Source organism: Capsella rubella, unplaced genomic scaffold (assembly GCF_000375325.1).
Source record: "Capsella rubella cultivar Monte Gargano unplaced genomic scaffold, Caprub1_0 scaffold_6, whole genome shotgun sequence".
Lineage (NCBI taxonomy): Eukaryota > Viridiplantae > Streptophyta > Magnoliopsida > Brassicales > Brassicaceae > Capsella > Capsella rubella.
Genome location: NW_006238918.1, coordinates 3,015,133 through 3,033,957, shown reverse-complemented (window position 1 = coordinate 3,033,957; position 18,825 = coordinate 3,015,133). Strand labels below are relative to the sequence as shown.

At 36.9% G+C, this 18,825-nt stretch overlaps 4 protein-coding genes across 4 annotated transcripts; 2 read left to right on the top strand and 2 right to left on the bottom strand.

Annotated features, from left to right (window-relative positions):
- Positions 1-248: 248 nt before the first annotated feature.
- Positions 249-3,854, top strand: LOC17881131 (serine/threonine-protein kinase tricorner). Its single transcript, XM_006287466.2, has 12 exons — positions 249-600; positions 729-903; positions 1,035-1,118; positions 1,372-1,613; positions 1,784-2,012; positions 2,142-2,306; positions 2,395-2,526; positions 2,626-2,739; positions 2,952-2,999; positions 3,184-3,262; positions 3,387-3,443; positions 3,540-3,854. Exons 1-12 carry the CDS (start codon positions 431-433, stop codon positions 3,590-3,592), a joined length of 1,548 nt encoding a protein of 515 aa, XP_006287528.1. The 5' UTR covers positions 249-430; the 3' UTR covers positions 3,593-3,854.
- A 276-nt stretch (positions 3,855-4,130) lies between these two features.
- On the top strand, positions 4,131-8,132 carry LOC111829925 (RNA-binding protein 39). Its single transcript, XM_023780044.1, has 13 exons — positions 4,131-4,727; positions 4,838-4,910; positions 5,009-5,065; positions 5,449-5,504; positions 6,099-6,312; positions 6,471-6,557; positions 6,634-6,711; positions 6,802-6,885; positions 6,964-7,028; positions 7,130-7,310; positions 7,444-7,532; positions 7,619-7,733; positions 7,821-8,132. Exons 1-13 carry the CDS (start codon positions 4,258-4,260, stop codon positions 7,854-7,856), a joined length of 1,605 nt encoding a protein of 534 aa, XP_023635812.1. The 5' UTR covers positions 4,131-4,257; the 3' UTR covers positions 7,857-8,132.
- A 1,173-nt stretch (positions 8,133-9,305) lies between these two features.
- Positions 9,306-9,967, bottom strand: LOC17881147. Its single transcript, XM_006288867.2, has one exon. The coding sequence runs from the start codon at positions 9,782-9,784 to the stop codon at positions 9,449-9,451; it is 336 nt and encodes a 111-aa protein (XP_006288929.1). The 5' UTR covers positions 9,785-9,967; the 3' UTR covers positions 9,306-9,448.
- Positions 9,968-10,722: 755 nt separating this feature from the next.
- On the bottom strand, positions 10,723-16,363 carry LOC17884575 (cellulose synthase A catalytic subunit 5 [UDP-forming]). The gene is made up of 13 exons (XM_006286889.2): positions 15,861-16,363; positions 15,222-15,417; positions 14,946-15,118; positions 14,749-14,845; positions 14,485-14,656; positions 13,775-14,387; positions 13,545-13,682; positions 13,328-13,453; positions 13,009-13,221; positions 12,651-12,915; positions 12,359-12,558; positions 11,909-12,259; positions 10,723-11,676 (listed from the first exon to the last, which is right to left on the bottom strand). The coding sequence occupies exons 1-13, from the start codon at positions 15,939-15,941 to the stop codon at positions 11,095-11,097; spliced, it is 3,207 nt and encodes a 1,068-aa protein (XP_006286951.1). The 5' UTR covers positions 15,942-16,363; the 3' UTR covers positions 10,723-11,094.
- Positions 16,364-18,825: the final 2,462 nt, after the last annotated feature.

Below are 18,825 nucleotides of genomic sequence, written 5' to 3'. Positions count from 1 at the left end.
TCAAGTAGTAAAGATGAGTTGAACTAGAAGAATAATATCGTCTCGTGTGTGTCCCCCTAGTCTTTGCGTAAATGGCTACTCAGGAGATAGATCCAAACCTTGCGCTGACACAAAGTCAGAGGATAAAAAAATTACTTGATAGATTTGAAGTTAATCCCATAATAATATAGCAAAATTATGATGGCACAAGCACATGTATATTCTTCAATACTATAAAAAAGAAACTAATAAAAATTAATTAGAGGAGACAGCTCTGCCAGTTCATCTCTGGTAAATAGTCCACGTTCTGGCGTCTTTGGGATTTCACCAACACCGTGTGACAGCTCCTTAGATCTCTCCTCGATAACTCCCTTTAATTTCCCCCATGGCTCTCTAAATCTCTGCTCCCTCTTCATCTCTCACTTGTATTACGATCTCTGCTTGAAGAATTATGGACGGCGCCGATGGAACCGTTCGCGTCAAGCCTGGTCGCGGATTTGAATCGGAGACGGATGTTGCCGTTTCGTCGCCAGTGACACGTCAGAAGGCTGCTGCAGCTAAGCAATTCATTGAGAATCATTATAAGAACTACTTGCAAGGCTTGCACGAACGAATGGAGAGGTTTGGGATTCGGATTTTGTTTGCTTTTCGTCTTGAATCTGATCTGTTCTTTGCTTCATTTGGAGAGATGACTTGTCTTTGACTTAGAGATTTTTTTAACAATAATTTCGAAATTGGTGGAATTACAGACGCAGGGAGTTTCAGAGGAAAGTGCAAGAAGCTCAGTTACCGGTTGAGGAACAAGATGAGATGATGAGGAATTTGGCGCGTCGTGAAACTGAGTATATGAGGCTTCAGAGACGTAAAATTGGGATTGACGACTTTGAGCTCTTAACCGTTATTGGCAAAGGTGCCTTTGGTGAGGTAACATCACATTTCATTTTCCAAATCGAGCTAGTTCAAACAGAGATCTATGCGTTTCTCTAGAAATTGATTGTTAAGTAATCAATCTTCAGGACATGTTTCAGTTTCATCCCTGAAATGTTTCTTTTCAGGTTAGATTATGCCGTTTGAGATCTACATCTGAGGTTTATGCCATGAAGAAATTGAAAAAAACTGAGATGCTTAGCCGTGGACAGGTACAAAAACTCCCCCCCATTATTTTTATCAACTAGAGATTTTGTTTATGTTATTCAACTAAAGCGTGGAATTCTAAGATGTATGAGAGTTGTTAGACTAGTAGTAAGTGTAAGATTGATGCTTAACAGCAGCTGAGAAAAACTTCCTAACCTTTTCCTTTATTATTAGACTCTCTTCACTAGGTGCTTCAGTTTTGCATGTTTTCGCTTGTGCCGAAAAAATGAGTTTCCTTTACTGTTTTATTCTCTCTAGGTTGAGCATGTCAGGTCCGAGAGGAACTTACTTGCAGAGGTTGACAGCCGTTACATTGTAAAGCTTTTTTACTCATTTCAAGATTCTGAATGTTTGTATCTTATCATGGAGTATTTACCTGGGGGTGACATCATGACTTTACTCATGAGAGAAGACATTCTTTCTGAAGATGTCGCTCGTTTTTATATTGCGGAAAGCATTCTTGCTATCCATTCAATCCATCAACACAACTATGTTCACAGGTATATTCAATTTCTAAATCATTTTTGTATGCCTAGTGATTAAGGCCTTAAGGGTGTTGTAGAGATCTCTATACACTGAAAAAAGTCCATGTATACTAGTTAGTCCTAGAAACAGAAAACATATATATTATTTGGTTCTTGATTTGAGTTTTGTTATTTCTTCCCTGTAGGGACATCAAACCTGATAATTTGATACTAGACAAAAGTGGGCATTTGAAGCTTTCAGATTTTGGCTTATGTAAGCCACTAGATGATAAGTACTCGTCACTGTTATTAGAAGACGAAGAAATGTTGTCTCAGGATTCAGAGGGCCAGTCAGGAAAATCAGAAGCTGACAAAGCACCCTGGCAAATGCCTAAAGAGCAGTTACTGCAGTGGAAGCGCAATCGCCGTGCATTGGTATTTATGCTGCTTCTCTAATTGATTTACATGGTTACTCGTTTTTGCTATGAGTATAAAGATCATATACTACTTCCAGTATATCTTAGGTAATCATTTTTGTTATGTGTTTATCCTTCATATTCACAGGCTTATTCAACAGTTGGAACTCTTGATTACATGGCTCCAGAAGTATTGTTAAAGAAAGGATATGGAATGGAATGTGATTGGTGGTCTCTCGGCGCAATTTTGTATGAGATGTTAGTTGGGTATCCCCCATTCTGTTCTGATGACCCCCGTATAACATGCCGCAAGGTAGGTGTATATAGCTGGTTAGTCATGCCTTTCTTATCTATAATAAGAACTGTTAACGCTTGCTAAAGACTTGTGCTTCTTATCTCAGATAATTAATTGGAGGGTATGCTTGAAATTCCCTGAAGAACCTAAAATATCAGATGAAGCCAGGGATTTGATTTGTCGTTTGCTATGTGATGTTGATTCAAGGTTGGGAACCAGAGGTGTTGAGGAGATAAGGGTGAGATTACTGAAAAATATATGTAAATATAAGGTTCATTAGTTAGCCTCACTTTCTTCATCCATGACATCATTGTAATCTATTTTGTTCATGTTTCAGTCGCATCCTTGGTTCAAAGGCACCCCATGGGACAAACTGTATGACATGGAGGCAGCTTATAAACCCATTGTCGATGGAGAACTAGACACACAAAATTTTGAGAAGTTCCCTGAAGTAAGTTAGATAGAATCTCAAAATCTTGTCATCACATGATTTGTAGCCTGAGGCAGTTGTTGAAACCAACTAGCTGGTGAACTTAGAACTTGTTTTAAACCTGCTGAAACTGAAAACGTTCTTATGGATCTTAGTGTAGTCCTTGGATTTTCATTGCTAAAATGAGAAGTCAAAGTGTCGAATATCCTCATAAATTTTTTGATGTCTTGTAGGTTGAAGGGTCGCCATCCGAAGCACCACAAGTTGGTCCTTGGAGAAAGGTGAGGCACTCCACTTGATTCCTATGATATAATCTTAGTTGCAAATTAATATATGCGGAAAATGTCTCAGAACATAATAAAGCTAGCAAATTTTGTTTTGTTATGATTGAGAGTATCAACGAGTTTTGGATTGTATGCCATCAACTGAAACAATTTGGTTCTACCTTTTGGATTGGTTGAGCAGATGTTGACGTCCAAAGACACCAACTTCATAGGATTTACATTTAAGAAGTCAGACATCACAAGATCAATGGAAAATTCAGGTAGTTTTCATATTTCTTGCCTCAACTGCGCATAACTTGCTCTTAAGCTAAACTGTGTTCTAGCAAAGTGGTTCAAATAGTTGGATATATGGATCTAATATTCAGCTGTGACATTGAAACGTAGGTGCGGACATGAAATCAAATGGATCAGGGGAAGCCCCGTCGTTGATATCATTGTTAGGTATGTAACCAAATAGTAAATCCCTTAAAATGAGTGATAGTATGTGTGGTGTTAGAGGAGAGGTTGACATGTGAAGGTATATATATTAATATCCAGGTCGGATCAATATGGAAGAAGGTGAAGGTGGTGAGTTAAACCACAAGACATAGAGAAATACAAATATTATTGATTTTTTATCGGATTGCAGCTCTTTTGATCATATGGCAGAGGCAATGGAGAGGCGATGGTCGTTTTTAAATCACATATGACTTATGATGGTTCATAAAACTCCCATTTCCTTTTTCTTTTTTCTTGTAACATATTTGTTTTTTTTTTTTTATAAAAGAAACTGTAAAGCATGGAAGAATAATTTCTGGAACATTTCACCACAAGTTATCAATACATCGAAATGAAGCTCGCTTTTCTGCCATACTTCTTATCCAGCCTTTTCTTATATCTTTAATTGTAACTAGGATTATACAGTTTGATCTTAAGTTGAACCAATCATGTGGTTGAAAGAAAACAAAATAATTAGTGAAAATAAATAAATAATATTATGGCTTAAAAATACAGTATGATGAAGGCAAATGGGCCTTTCTAGGTCTTATTACAATTATTTGGGCCCATCATTAACGAGCTGATTTGTGCTGGAAGTACCCTTTATAACCTCTCAACTGTTCGGGATTTAAGAAATTTTATTATTACCATCTTCTAGATGTCCTCGATCGAACAGGCACAAACAACACAGCTAAATTCAATTCACTCGTTAGCTTCTTCCAATTCGCAACCCTAACAAAAGCCCTAATCTACGAAATTTGCCGAATTGTTGAAGAGAATGGAGTTTGACGAATACGAGTATCTGGAGAAGACGGTTGAGGAAGGGGATGAGTTGAATAGGAAGAAGGAAGAGAGTGGGAACGAGAAGAGCGAGAGGAGCTACAGAAAGAGAGAAGAAGGAGAGAGGCATGACGAAGAAGACGGTGATAAAGAGCGAGGTATCAGTCGGAGTAAGAAGTCTCGTGGAGACGGCGAAGAGAACGGTAAGAGGGCTCGGGAGAAAGAGAGGCATAGGAGCAGCAGAGACAAGGAGAGAGAGAGGGATAAGGTTAGAGAAGGATCGAGAGATAAAGAGAGCGATCGTGAGAGGAGTAGCAAGGAGAGAGATAGGAGCGAGAGGGATAAAACCCGAGACAGAGAGAGAAGAGAAAGGGAGAAGGAGAGAGAGAAGAGGGAGAGGGAGAGAAGGAGCAGCAGTAGATATCGGAAGGAAGAGAGGGAACGTGAAGTAGTGGAAAGAGGAAGCAGGTTTGTTGGATTTTGTTTCTTGTTTTGCTTTTCCGTATAGGAAAGATGTAGCGTCCCAATGAGATTGCTCTAGTCGTTTAAGAACGGGTTTAATGATTTTACGATTGCAGGAGACACAAGGACAAGAAAGATGAGCCTGAAGCAGATCCAGAGAGAGACCAAAGAACTGTTTTTGCTTATCAGGTAGGTTCTTAAGCATTGTGTTTAATAATGAGGGGGGAAATTATCAACATTTTTAAGTTGACTGATCACGCTAATTTATCTGGTTTTCTAATGAACAGATGCCTCTAAAAGCTACGGAGAGAGATGTTTATGAGTTCTTCTCCAAAGCGGGCAAGGTCAGTTACTTTGATCCTTCCTAGTTTATTAATTTTCTTTCTGGTCGTAGTTGGTTGGACCATAGAAAGGTATTAGCGTTGCACCATGACTCTATTTTCAATTATAAATGTTTTCCTGTTTAAGTGATTACTGCTTTGAGGTTGGGTTCTGTAGTTCTTGTCTCTAACAACATATTACGGGGTTAGTTTACTTCATTTGCTTGGATAGAAACGCTTATTGTTCTTTGGTTTTGAATAGTTTGTGTGATTGTTTATCTAGATGACTAGATCCCTCCTTTATTGTTTAATAGTTTGTGTGCTCTGGTCTTCATTGGCTGCTATCTTTTTCCCTTTAGTTCTATTGCGTCTTCGTTCCTATTGTTATCTGTTTCTTATAATTTCAGGTGAGGGATGTGCGATTGATCATGGACAGAAATTCAAGAAGATCAAAAGGAGTCGGGTATGACATTCTTTCCGTTTCCTTAAACTCAGTGTTGTGTATGTGCACTTGGTACATAATATTCTGCATATTAAGTTGTCTCTGCAATTTCAAGAACTCGATTCTGTATTCTTAGATGCACTAGCCATGCGATAATGATGAGGATGATGGCAATACCTTGCACACTTGTTTAATCAATTCTGCGTGGTCAAGGTAGATGTCAGAAAACCTGAATCCTATTTCAGTTGTTACTTTCCATTGCAAGCACTACCAGGAAGGAGGGAATCCATTAGCCAATGAATCTTATTCACATTCTTTGTTTGATACTTCCTCTTAGTCTCTGGTGCTTTCCCAGTCCTCTGTTTGGGATATTCGCTGATGAGCAGCTTGCATATATAGTCATTCTGTTCTAGACTCGATTATTGTTTATCATGATGAGCTAACATTTTTTATTACTCTAGGCCTCCAACCCTTCAAAAGAGACACAGCTTGAATCCCCGCACTAAAGTTTTTTGTTTCCAAGTTCTCTTTGCTACTTTCTTTGTAAGTTTTTTTCTGATTTTTTTTCCTACGTGTGCTTGAAGTCAAGTATATCTTCTTTTTTTGGATTTGCAGGTATATTGAGTTTTATGATGTGATGGCTGTTCCAATGGCCATAGCTCTTTCTGGACAACCATTTCTTGGACAACCTGTGATGGTTAAGCCTTCCGAAGCTGAAAAGAATCTGGCGCAATCTAACGCTACTACGGGTGGTGGTACTGGCCCTGCAGATAGGAAACTGTATGTGGGGAACTTGCATTTCAACATGGCAGAGTTGCAGCTTAGACAGGTGACATTTTTTTGTCAGTTTTAGTCACCCTCTCTTCTTAGAGTTTTCTAGATAGAGTCTTGATGTCTTTCTTGAGAGGCTTTATTAATCTTGCACACACCAGCAAGTATTTTTTCAATATTTGTTCATGCTCTGAGTTGTTTCCTTTTCTTTATCAGATTTTTGAGGCGTTTGGTCCTGTTGAGCTTGTTCAGCTACCACTTGACCCTGAAACTGGGCAGTGCAAAGGTTTCGGATTTATTCAGGTTAGTAGAACGTGTTTTATAAAACAGCTGGTATTCTTTATCGTGGATATTCTTCACTTTATTTTCCCTTCCACAGTTTGCCCAACTTGAACATTCAAAGGCAGCTCAAATTGCCTTAAATGGAAAGCTGGAGATTGCTGGTAGGACAATTAAGGTGAGTGTTGGAACTCCTTGTAAACAAATGATGAGCTCTTAGACTTGCATGGATCTAATGATACATTATTCGGATAAAAATATTCTATAGGTTTCCTCGGTGTCTGATCATGTTGGTACACAAGATGCTGCTCCAAAATCTGCTGATTTTGATGATGATGATGGAGGTGGACTAGTAAGCTAAAGAACCTCTTCCTTGTACGCTTCTTTCTCTATTAAGGCCTGTTCAGTAACGGCTTTCTCTTTTTCTCAGGCTTTAAATGCACAATCGAGGGCTCTGCTTATGCAGAAGCTGGATCGTTCAGGTATTGCAGCAAGGTATGTCTCTCTCGTAACTGTATGCTTCCTTTTTGCGTGTTTAGTTGCCTACAATTTTGTATTGCTTGTATCTCTCTATAACATATAGAATTTATTCACAGCATTGTGGGCCCTCTTGGAATACCAGCGCTTAATGGAACAGCTCTTAATCAACCAGGCATGATTCCTAGTTTTCCAACATCAGTGCTTCCAACAATAGCGATCCCTTCTTTTGTCACTGAGCATATTGGTGAGCCAAGTGAATGTATACTACTGAAGAACATGTTCGACCCTGCAACCGAGGTCAATCTTTGCTTTTTATTTTTTTTTTGCATTTGAGAACTATGCAAAACTCAAGTCTCAGCCATATTTAAGTGGATGGCTGCTGGCATTTTTCTACAATAATTATTAACTTCAAACCATTATTTTGTTGCAGACTGAACCGGACTTTGATCTTGATATTAAACAAGACGTTGAGGATGAATGCTCAAAGTATGGGAGAGTCAACCATATTTATGTAGACAAGTAAGTATATCAATCAAGGTGTGTCTTGCATGTTTGGTTCTTGGTGTATATATATGTGACATTGGTCTGAATCTGTTGAAATGCAGGAACAGTGCTGGTTTGGTTTATCTGCGGTTTGAATCAGTGGAAGACGCAGCAGCAGTTCAAAGAGCGATGCACACGAGATGGTTTGCACAAAAGATGATATCTGCAACTTTCATGGTAAGATAGATCATTCATCACTTTATCTGTTGTATTTCATCTGTTTCTCAGGTTTTGACTGAATGATTTATTTATCTATAATTGCAGCCTCCAGAAGAATATGAAGCCAAAGCCAAGGCCTGATTTGAAGGCATATGTCTCCTTCCGTAGATTTTCTTGTTCTGACTTGGTATAAACCGAAACCGCGAACAGCTATCCAGATTTAATCTCTTGTCTGAAATTATGTTATATAGATCAAAAGATTATGGGGACGTTCCTTTTTGTTTTGTTTGTTCTCGTTGGTTGTAACTTTCCCATATATTGGATGGTAGAAATGTTTTCAGTTTTTTTTTTTTTTTTACTTTCTTATGTTTGTTTACACATGATAAACCATATCGAAGGTGCACACAAATAATTTCATGATCTAGTTTTGGTTTGAGCTTCCGGAAAATTCTGAGGAAACTAACTCTCCACCTGCCATTTCAGCCGGAAAATGGTATTAATATTGATTGTACCCGTAAGATTCATCATAGATTGTAAAAGTGATGCAAATTAACATTATCTATCCTTGGAGATCAAGCCTCTACGCTTGGTCTCAATCAATGTGCGAGAACCATATTCAATGAACCCTATTAAGCCTTGTTTATATATTCAAGCAAGCGCTCCTAAGTAGCTCACGATCCCCACGTCAACCATATCTTAATTTTACCTTTCCTATCAATAACCGTGTCACATTTTTTCCTCACATCACCTTTAACCTTGCCGCGGGCTTTACCACAACACATTTCCACTTAGCCATTTTTTTTTTTCCTTTTCTAAACGGTTAATATTCATATAAATGAAAAGGGTAGATAGTACAATAGACTAAATACCTACAAATTAGTGTAATCTTGGCAAAAAGAAATAAAAACAAGATTACAATACTCGAAGGTTAAAGAAATAACCGACTTATCGGATCCATAGGCGGATGAGACTACAAAACCGTTTCAGATGTCTCCTTGAGGAGATGCAATTGCGGATTATCGAGTGCGAGTTGTGATAAGACATTATTTCTCTATTTCCAGATGTGGAAGATTGTTGTGTGCACTGCCATCTTCCTGAGAGTAGTCTATTTCTTACTTCCGAGACTCAAAAATCCAAAATTTTACCATCATCATATTACAATAAGTATTTTATTGTAGAAAACATCGCCAACTACATATTTTAGAATGAGCACTTTCAGTCAGGGAAACATATACCACATGTTAAAATTACAGGTTTAAGAGTGAGTATAAAACTGTAGAATTCATCTTTTGTTGTTTTTATTTAAAAAAAAGAAACTAAAGAGTGAGTGTCAATTGTGAAAGACAAAAACCAACACGCGTAAGAACATATACATGAATAAGACTTCCACGCGTTCTAAGATTGTTTTGTTTTTTTTTAATTGAAGAAACAAAGCCGTACATGTTTTTTGTTTTCAATCATTGTTTTGTTTTTGATCTTTTAATTTGCTCTCTCCAACCAAATTCTCAAATCATGAAACTAGCAAGTGTGCTTGCGTTCAATCTACTCTTTCAGATCGTCTCCACCGATTGTATTTCCTTCTTTCTCAATATGATTAAAAACATAATCAATTCGTACTAATTACAAAATGCTTAATCATATATAATCTAATCATGATGAAACCATACTAATGTAGATTTAAAAAAATTAAAAAAAACCATAAACAGCAACCCTAACGATCGAGAGTTGTTCCATCATCTAATCACGATCCTGATTGGTCTCGTCGCCATGTAAATGCTCTCTATCGTCCTATACTTCTTCTTCTTCTTCTTCTTCAATGACATTACTCTCATGAACACTTGATGATCTTCATTGCATTGATGATCTTGATCATGATGAATATGATCATTATCTATACCGAATATTTCCTCAATCGTCTTCTTCTTCTTCTTGTCGATGATATTATCGAGATTGGTGGTCTCTTCGTCGCTCAAATGCATCAACTGTTGCGCTGCCTCCATCTCTGTCTCCGTCATCGTCTCTTGTCTTCTCCTCCGTTTATTATGACTCTCAATCTTTGATTCCATCATGCAAAACTTTATGGTCTTTGGATTTTTAGTATTTTTGTTTTGTTTTGTGTTATAGTAATAAAGTTTCTTCCAAGGATTACGTAAATGTTAAGGAGGGTTTTTGGAGTCCATGAGAAACTGCGACGTTGCTGCTGCGAAATCTCTCTCTCTCTCTCTCTATCTCTATACCTCATCTTTCCAACTATATTTGTCAAATTCGTCCCTATACTTTTTTACTAATTTGTTGAATCATTCCGTAGTTTGTTAACTTACATTTTACACCCTTCATAAGCTTATATTTTAACTATGGTTTTAACTTACATTTTATATACATTCAATTTATTTCCTAAAGTTTTGTTATAGTAATAAATTTCGTTATTAATTTTTCTTATAAGCCGAGTATTGTATAGAGAAATTTATATTTGTCTAAAAATATTATTATATTTTGACTTGTAATTTCATAAATAGTACTTTGGCCCTTTCCCTTTGGTAACAAGACGCGTATCTTTTCCGGACTTATGGTTTTGTCAAAGCTCTCTCTTTATTCTAAAACTTGTTTAACATACATTCATATTTTATTAAATACTGTATCTTTTTTTTTCTGTTCTCAAAGGAAAATACAACAACTTTAAAGCCATCTCTCGGTTTTGGCTGTTTTCAAGAAATATACTAAAGCCATCTCTCATTTTTCTTTCTGACTTTGAAATCTACGAAAAAAATGAAGAAAAAGAAAACAAAAAGAAAATATAGTAATGAATGGGATCCTTTTTGGTTAGGTTCCAAAAGTATCCAGTCAAACACAGTTGTGTTGACTTTTGACTGGTTCGTGCTCCGAGTCCGAGGTCTCCTCAACCTCAAGAGAGTAGAACAAGTCTTTGGGGAGAACTCAGCAAACAAGATCCACAGAGACTGAATCTCCCTTATTTTCCAGACAATAACATCTTTTACTTGACATTTTATGCCCATGAAACATTCTTCTTCTACTCTAGAGAAAGATTTAACAAAATGTTTCAATGAAAGAATTAATAACATAACATCTCTCTCTCTCTCTCTCTCTCTTTTCTGTTTTTTACTTTCACCCCCCAACAAAAATTTTAACATGAACATAATAGACAACACCACCTTCTTGGCTTCTTCTATATCTACAAATACAACACCTTCCAAAAACAACATTTATATATCTAGATCCCTTTTTCTTTTGTGTTCAATCTAACAGGGTCTCTTGTTCCCAATCATAGTAAACAATCAAAAGTGTGAGTGACCCTTTCCTCTTTACTTTACCTCTTGTGGAAAATCGTTTTTATGTATCATCTCATCAACTCGACCATCAATCAAAGACAGTCCAACCCGCATATCTCAAGGATAGGACCTCCTTTCGCCACAAACGGGTTGACTCTGACCCAAAGAAGCGTAAGGATAGAGGCCAGAAGAATTGACCACACAAGAATGATAGTTGGCATTCTGGTTTGTTTCCCAAGCAGACCTTTCAGGAAAGGATATAGATGGAGGATGACCCAAAAGGCAAAGAACAATCTTCCAAAAAGCGGTCCCCATGAGTCATATCCGTTACTGATCGCATCGGAGATTCCAACAATGACTCCAATCACGTTTATGATGAGGAGTGTAGTCGGAGGGATCAAGAGTGAGGTCCATTTGAAGATGTAAAGCTCAGAGAATTCTCCGTCATCAGCTGCTTTAGATGTGACCGTGAAGTTTGTATCAACACCAGCTAAAACCTTGAGGAGACCTTGGAAGAGAGCAAAGAGATGAGCTGAAACACCTCCAATCACCCAAAACTGTTCGTTTCTCCACCAATCATCGATCCCAACTTTACCCCATTGCATCTCCAGAATGCCCGTCACAGCAATCGACCCGAAAAGTGCCATGAAGAGTATACTTGCATAGTTGCTAATCTGCAACAGAAACAAGAGCAAAAAAAAAACCTTAACATAGAATAAAGATTGATACTTAAGAGAGCTCAAAGATGATCCTCAGGAAAAATGAAGTTACACAAAACATAAAATACGGTTCATGCTTTGGAGAACTCATATATGATAATTTTTACCTCAGGAACAATGGATTTACACACAACATGGAATAAAGGTTCACTCTTTGGAGAGCTTAGAGATGGGTTTGTTATTTTACCTCGGGGACAATGAATTTTCCGGTGAGAAGACAGATGGCAGGGAGAGAACAGTAAACGAGGAGTGGAATAGAGGTCCATGGATAAACCACAGAGTTGATGTAAGACAATCTCTCAAGCCATTTCAAACCGCCTCCATAACCATACCAAATAGGGCAATGTCTGCTCAAGAATATCTCAACAGACCCGAGCGCCCACCGAAGAACTTGATGGAGACGGTCAGAAAGATTGATAGGTGCTGATCCTTTAAATGCAGGTATCTTGGGTGTACAGTAAACCGATCTCCAGCCATGAGAATGCATCTTAAAACCCGTAAGAATATCCTCAGTGACAGAACCGTAGATCCAGCCAATCTTAAATGAATTTCACAAACACCATGAAAGAAATCAATAATCTTATTGCAACATGAAAGACCAAGTGCAAAAAAAGTGTTTAAAAGAGCACTAAATTACCTCTTTTCCCCATTCGGTTTTATCTTCATAACCGCAACTAATGACTTGGATAGCTTCTCTAAGCAGAGAACCCGGACTCGCATTCCTTGCAAGCCCACCATTCTCCATTGCAGCAGACGCAACAAAAACAGGCGATTGTCCAAACTTCTTCTCCAACTTCAATTGTGCCGCCTCTGGTGATTTCACCTCGTTATTAGTGCCTAAGAAAAAGAAAGAAACAAAAAACTGTTCAACAATGAACTGAAGTTAAATGTTGTAACCAATCATAAAGCAGCAACTTTCTTCGATTTACCTTTGGAACCCTCTTCGATATTTTCTAGCGCATGTATCTGCTTTGAGGTTTCCCTGTTCTTCTTTTTCTTATCAGTTGTCTTTGTCTTACGATTCTTTCTTAAACCACAACAAAACAAACACCATTTAGGCCAGCAATTACAAGTCATACGTGGAGACTTCTTCTTTTTTGGCGCATCATATCCATAAAGTGCCTGTCTCCTAAAAACACACCCGGTTCCAACATATATAGGCCCTTGTAATCCATCCAAGCCTTTCATATTTATCTGTTTCAAGAATTACAAGATGAAAAGCTAGTTAAATAAGAGTGGATGTATAACTCAAAAGAAGAATGAGTTGATAGAGAATGGTGTACTTACATCGAAGAATACAACATTGCGATTAGAGTATCTATCGCTTTTATCGATCCCATCGAATCTTTGAGGGAACTGAACATAGCAAATTTTCTTTCCCGACTGTGGATCCATCATAAAACACATTGCTTCTCTAAGAGCCTTGCTATTATTGATGTAGTGATCACAATCAACATTTAGAAGATAAGGAGCATTTGATAGAACTCCCGAGACTCGAATCTTCAATTAAATACAGCAACATGAAAAGAAAGACTCTGAATGTTAGCAAGAAACCATCATAAGTCAAGTCCAAGAATACATTCAAGAATTAACCACAATTATTTACCAGGGAATTCATGGCTCCAGCCTTCTTATGATGGTCAAATCCAGGTCTCTTTTCACGAGAAACATAAACAAGCCGAGGCAACTCGTTGTTTTCTACATCCCGAACACCGTTATTTCCAAGGAAGACCTATTTCCAGGAAAAGGCAAGAAAATAAAGTGGTAAGTTTTAAGTATACAGACACAGCACCAATAATAGAAAGAAACAGTTAACGCCTTACCTGGATCATGCCAGGATGATCTCGCACATTATTACCGGGCCAAGGAGTACCGTCTTGCATAGTCCAACCTTCTTCAGGCACTTTCTGTGCAGTAGCAACTAAAGCATTGATCTTTACCTTGAATTCTTCATAATCTCTCTGCAACCAGGAAGACAAAGGATTATTCTCTTCAACAGAGCCGCAAAATTTTCACAAGAATTTTATATATAAAAGCGCAAGAGTGAACAAACCTTTATGGCTCTGCGTTCCCTAACAAATGCAGGATGAACTTTATTCTTCAAATAATCCATCTTGTGGCAAAAATACCATTCAGGGGCACGTGGTTCAATACTGTATTTCTTACAGAACGGAACCCATTTCCTTGCGAATTCTGCTGTTTCTGAAAGTGCTTCAAAAGTAAGCATAGCAGCACCATCATCAGATACATAACAAGCAACCCTGTCTACTGGATAATCAACCGCAAGAATAGACAGAACAGTGTTTGCTGTAATAAGCGGAGGCTCTTTCAATGGATCCACCGTACTGACAAAAACATCCACAGGAGCTAGTTCTGATGGTTTTCCTTCTTTCTCGTACCTCAATGAAAGCCTGTCCAAGTATGTTTCTCTCTCTATAGGATACCATTTAGGGAACTGATCAAGAACCCATGAAACCGCAAACCATATTTCACATATCACGGATATAAGCCACAGAGCGTAAGCATCATTGACGGGGTGAAGAATACGGTAATGGAAAAAGAGACCAAGAATCACAAGACGGAGAACGATTAGCATCCTGTAGGGATTTATTTTGCTCGACTTTATTGGTACTTTCCTAGACAGAGGCTGCCTTCCCTCATCCATCCTAAAACATGACCAAACAAAATAATACTCGTAAATACCAAAGCAAAGTGATGAAACATGACAAGGCAGTGTTGTTACGAAAGATTAGTTTGCCTTACATGGGAATTTCAGCATCATCTCCGTCACCAGTACTAGAATCTCCATCATGTTTAACTACCTGATATTTCTCGTTCTGCTTTCTCTTCCACTCTTCCATTCGATCCTTCCATGCAACACTTCCATATCCATAAACCGCAAGGTCTTTCTGAGGTACCATGGGTCTTGGATGTGCTGTGACAGAGAAAAGCAGTAACTTAGTAACCACAAACAAAAATAAAAGGAAATCAAATTATGTAACCTGAAATGAGAAAAACAAAACTTACCAGCGGGGTCAGCAACATGCGGTTGATGATACCTATTGACATGACCAGGTGACGGAGAAACAATAAGAGCATGACTCTCAGAAGAAATCTCCACGTCCTACAAAAAAAGCAATCATAACAAACAACCAAATGAGCCAAAAAATGAGAATTTAAGAGGCAATACAAATATACAATAGCTAAAGAAAATATGAAGCAACCTCCTCGCCATAAGTTAACAAAGGAATCTGAGAGCCAGGTGGAGCAGAGGCCAAATCAAACTCTGAGTTGCGGCGAGAGAAAGTTTCAGATTCAAGACCACTCCTATAATCAAACTCAAAATCAAGATCATCAATTCCATCGTCTTCCTCATCTCCTTCAACCCTAGGACTTCCTGAAAACAATTACAGACCTTTTGTGAGACACCAGACACACCTTTATAAGTAAAAGATGAACCAAAGCAATAAAACTTAGTTGAAACAAATAAAAAAAGCAACCTTGGATACGCTTGTAACGAGTCTTGCACTGAGGACAAGATTGGTTTCCTTCTCGTCTCTCATACTCATAACAAGGTCTACAGACAGGGAAAGCACATTCATTACATGCCACAAAAGACTCTCCATCAAGATTTAGCTCAATCTCATCTCCACAGATTTGACATGTTTGGCCAGTCAGTTCTTCCACTGATCGTATCTGTAATTAAATCAGTATATGCGGAGAATTATGAAACAATCATGTAGATTTGGATCTCACAAAGAATACAATATTCACAAGCAATTGAACTAAAAAAAAAAATTTGTTATCTTTTAAGCATAGTGAATAAGATTTGGGGATAAACCAATTCAAAACACAATTGAGCTCAGAAATGAATCCCCACCGACACAAATTTTCACTGTACATGTTAATATAAAAAGTAGGTAAGCATATTTGGAATCATGTAATGTACCCTAATTGCAAATGTTAACGGGTAAATGTAAAACCCAGATCCACATTAAGAAGAAAAAGGCAAAGCCTTTACACAGAAGAAGGAAATTGAAACAATGGGTTTTGGTTGGGTTAGACAAGAAAACAAGAGAAGAAAGAGTAAGAAGGAAAAAAGCATTGAGTTTTGAGGGGTAAGGACAGGTAGTGCTTACTCTGGCACTCTCGTCAGCATTAATCAAAACGAACTCATTCCTATTGTGAGAACCAGCGATAAGACGACCACCAGTATTCATATTGCCGACAAAAACAGAGGAGAGAATCTGTAGAGGTAGCTTGAGTGAGAGTAGAGTAGAGAGACCGGGTCAGCTAAACCCGAGAGATCCAGAAGTTGCAACTCGCATCAAAACATGCAAAGAACCAAGGGTCTCACAAGGAATTCTGAGAAAGAAGTCTCAGTTGAAACTTGGGTGAAAGGAAGGTATTGGGATTGAGTGAGTAAAGTCTCTTCTGATTCTCCAAATGTACGCGCACACACACAAAGCTCACAGTAAACAAATAAATAAAATAAATAGAAAAAAGGAAAGAGAAATGCGGGAGATAGTGAAAGGTGAGCTGCAGATAATTAAAGGAGAGAGACAGAGAGGCAAAATGTAGAAGAAGAAGAAGACGCGTGATGAAGAAGACGAAGAGGGAGGGAGAGAGAGACACACAGAGACGGAAGAGAAGATTAAATTGAAGTGTCTCCTCCTCAAGTTTAACTACCTAAAACCCAAATGTAATTATAATAAAAGAAAACTTTATATCAAAAAAAAAAAAGGAAAAAAAATCGAAATGTAATTAAAAAAAAGGAAAAAGAGTGGGACCCAGCGAAAGTGTGTCGCTTGGCGCTCTCTCTCTGTCCTCCACTCTCTCTCTCTATCTCTCCTATTTGTCTTCTTTTTTGAACAGTTGTTGTGTATTACTTCTCCGTAAATGCTTTGGAGTAAATACAAATACAACCGAGTACAAAAAAAAAAAACATACCATTTCTAATACATATATATATTTATATGTATATATAAATTAACTTTAATTCGACGTTAAGTAAAAATTAATAAAAGAATAGTTTTGACTTTATCGGAAAAGTACGAACCAAAAAGAAAAGAAAAGAAAAAAAAAACAAATTATATAGAAAGGGTAAACATTGGATCACACTTTACATTTATTTCCCTCTGTGTATTGTTTGTTCTTCTGTCTTTTTTTTTTTTATATATTAATGAAAAAATTCTATATATTTTTTTTTTTTACTTTTGTTCTTCTGTCTTCTGTTTAATGACTATATATATAATGTTGAACTACATTGTGTTTTATATTTTAAAACTTATAACCTAATTGTACTTTACTATTATTAACCTGGCTTATTATTGAGTAGTAGTAGTAGTATATTAGTAAAATGTCTACGGAGTACGTATTACTAATGTGGATCCCTTTTTTTTTTTTGTAATTCTTCTTCTCTATTCAATAATTAATTAAACGAGTTATTTAACGGGAGTGCCGAAAAATTCCCTAATTAAATTTGGCTTCAATTCACCCAACCCAACCATTACGTCCCATTTTGTTTTGTTTCTTTCTCCTCTTTGCATATATATATGATTTTAATGTACTGTTGACCACACACAAAGAAAAAATATCTATGATCGATGTTACAAGTGGAATATCAATTTCGTCCACATTTTTGACAGATTTTGTGACTATATAAACCATACATCCATATGTATGTATACTTTTGCCGACATTTTTTTAATCTATATATGTACCACATAGTTAAGTCAATTCAAAAAAAATCATACATACTATTCGCGTACAGTATTAACCTAACACTAAAATTGCATATATTTTTTATTACCAAAAAAAAAAAAAAAAAACTATAAGTTTGTGACTTCATCTCTCTTTTGTTTATATGATATATATATATATGCAATTTTCAGTGTTAGGCTACTTATATCTAAATTCGTGTGTTTTATTACATATCTATGATGTACTGTTTCTTTTTACTTTTTTTTTTTTTGTTTTCCAAATGCTTTGGGCCACATGCTCTCTTTTATATCAAATCAGCTACTGTGTCGGTGCCACATGTACTTTTTAGTTTCTTCCTGGAAATTTATGGGAAAAAAAGTATAGTGTAGCATGTTGTTATTACAATAAAATTAAAATGTGTTTGTAAGAAAACTCATGTTTAAAATTTTACCCTAATAGTTTGTTCAAACATACCGTGTAAGAAAACTCATGCTTAGGATAAATACATATTCGGACATACAGTATGTTGAGATCGATCTACAATTTTTAATATATTCAAACAAACTAAAACACACACAACTTTACTTCTGTCGTTGACAACACAAAATCACTCTTTTGTCTCCTCGTCGCTTCATTATAGCACCGCTGTGCTAACACTAACACTAATACTGTTAGTTTTCTTCTATAATATTTTCAAGATGAGTCGACATTTTTGTTTGTCATAACAGTGCAACGACTTGTAAGACAACTGTGATCTTACCTGCTGACAGTGCAGCAACAACAACTGGAATAGTGTTCCGGGTAAAATTGATTACATGATTTGATCTGAGTTGACAACGACCGAACAAACAAATATATACTCTACTATTATTACTATTATTTCAATCAATGATTGGGGGGAAGGGTACTAACATAAACCAAATCAGATTCAATAGATTCCCTAACGTGAACTGATAATATTGTGATATCTAATGTATGTTTGAATGATCATATTTTGTAATTCATGATCATCGAATCATTTGCCAACGGATGTGGTGGATATAGATTTGATTTTATAGTACAAGTTGGAGTATGATCTAAATATAGGAATGAGAAAATGAAGTTAGATATTGGCATGATGAGCTTAACTTATTATTTACATGGAGATCGGTGGTGTGTTTTATGGACTTAGAAATCGTGACATGACTTACAACCACTCATATTTATATTTCTCTAATAAAAATTGATTGCAAAACATAAAGTTTGGGTTTGATAGCCTATAGTGACACTTTTAGCTTTAGGTCCCTTTTATCAATTGATTTTTTTTTCTGTTTTGTTTAGGTTGGGTGTGTGGGTAATTAACTTACTATTATTAGTGGATTGCGATTGAATCCAAATGTTTTATTAGCTTTGAATAGTGTA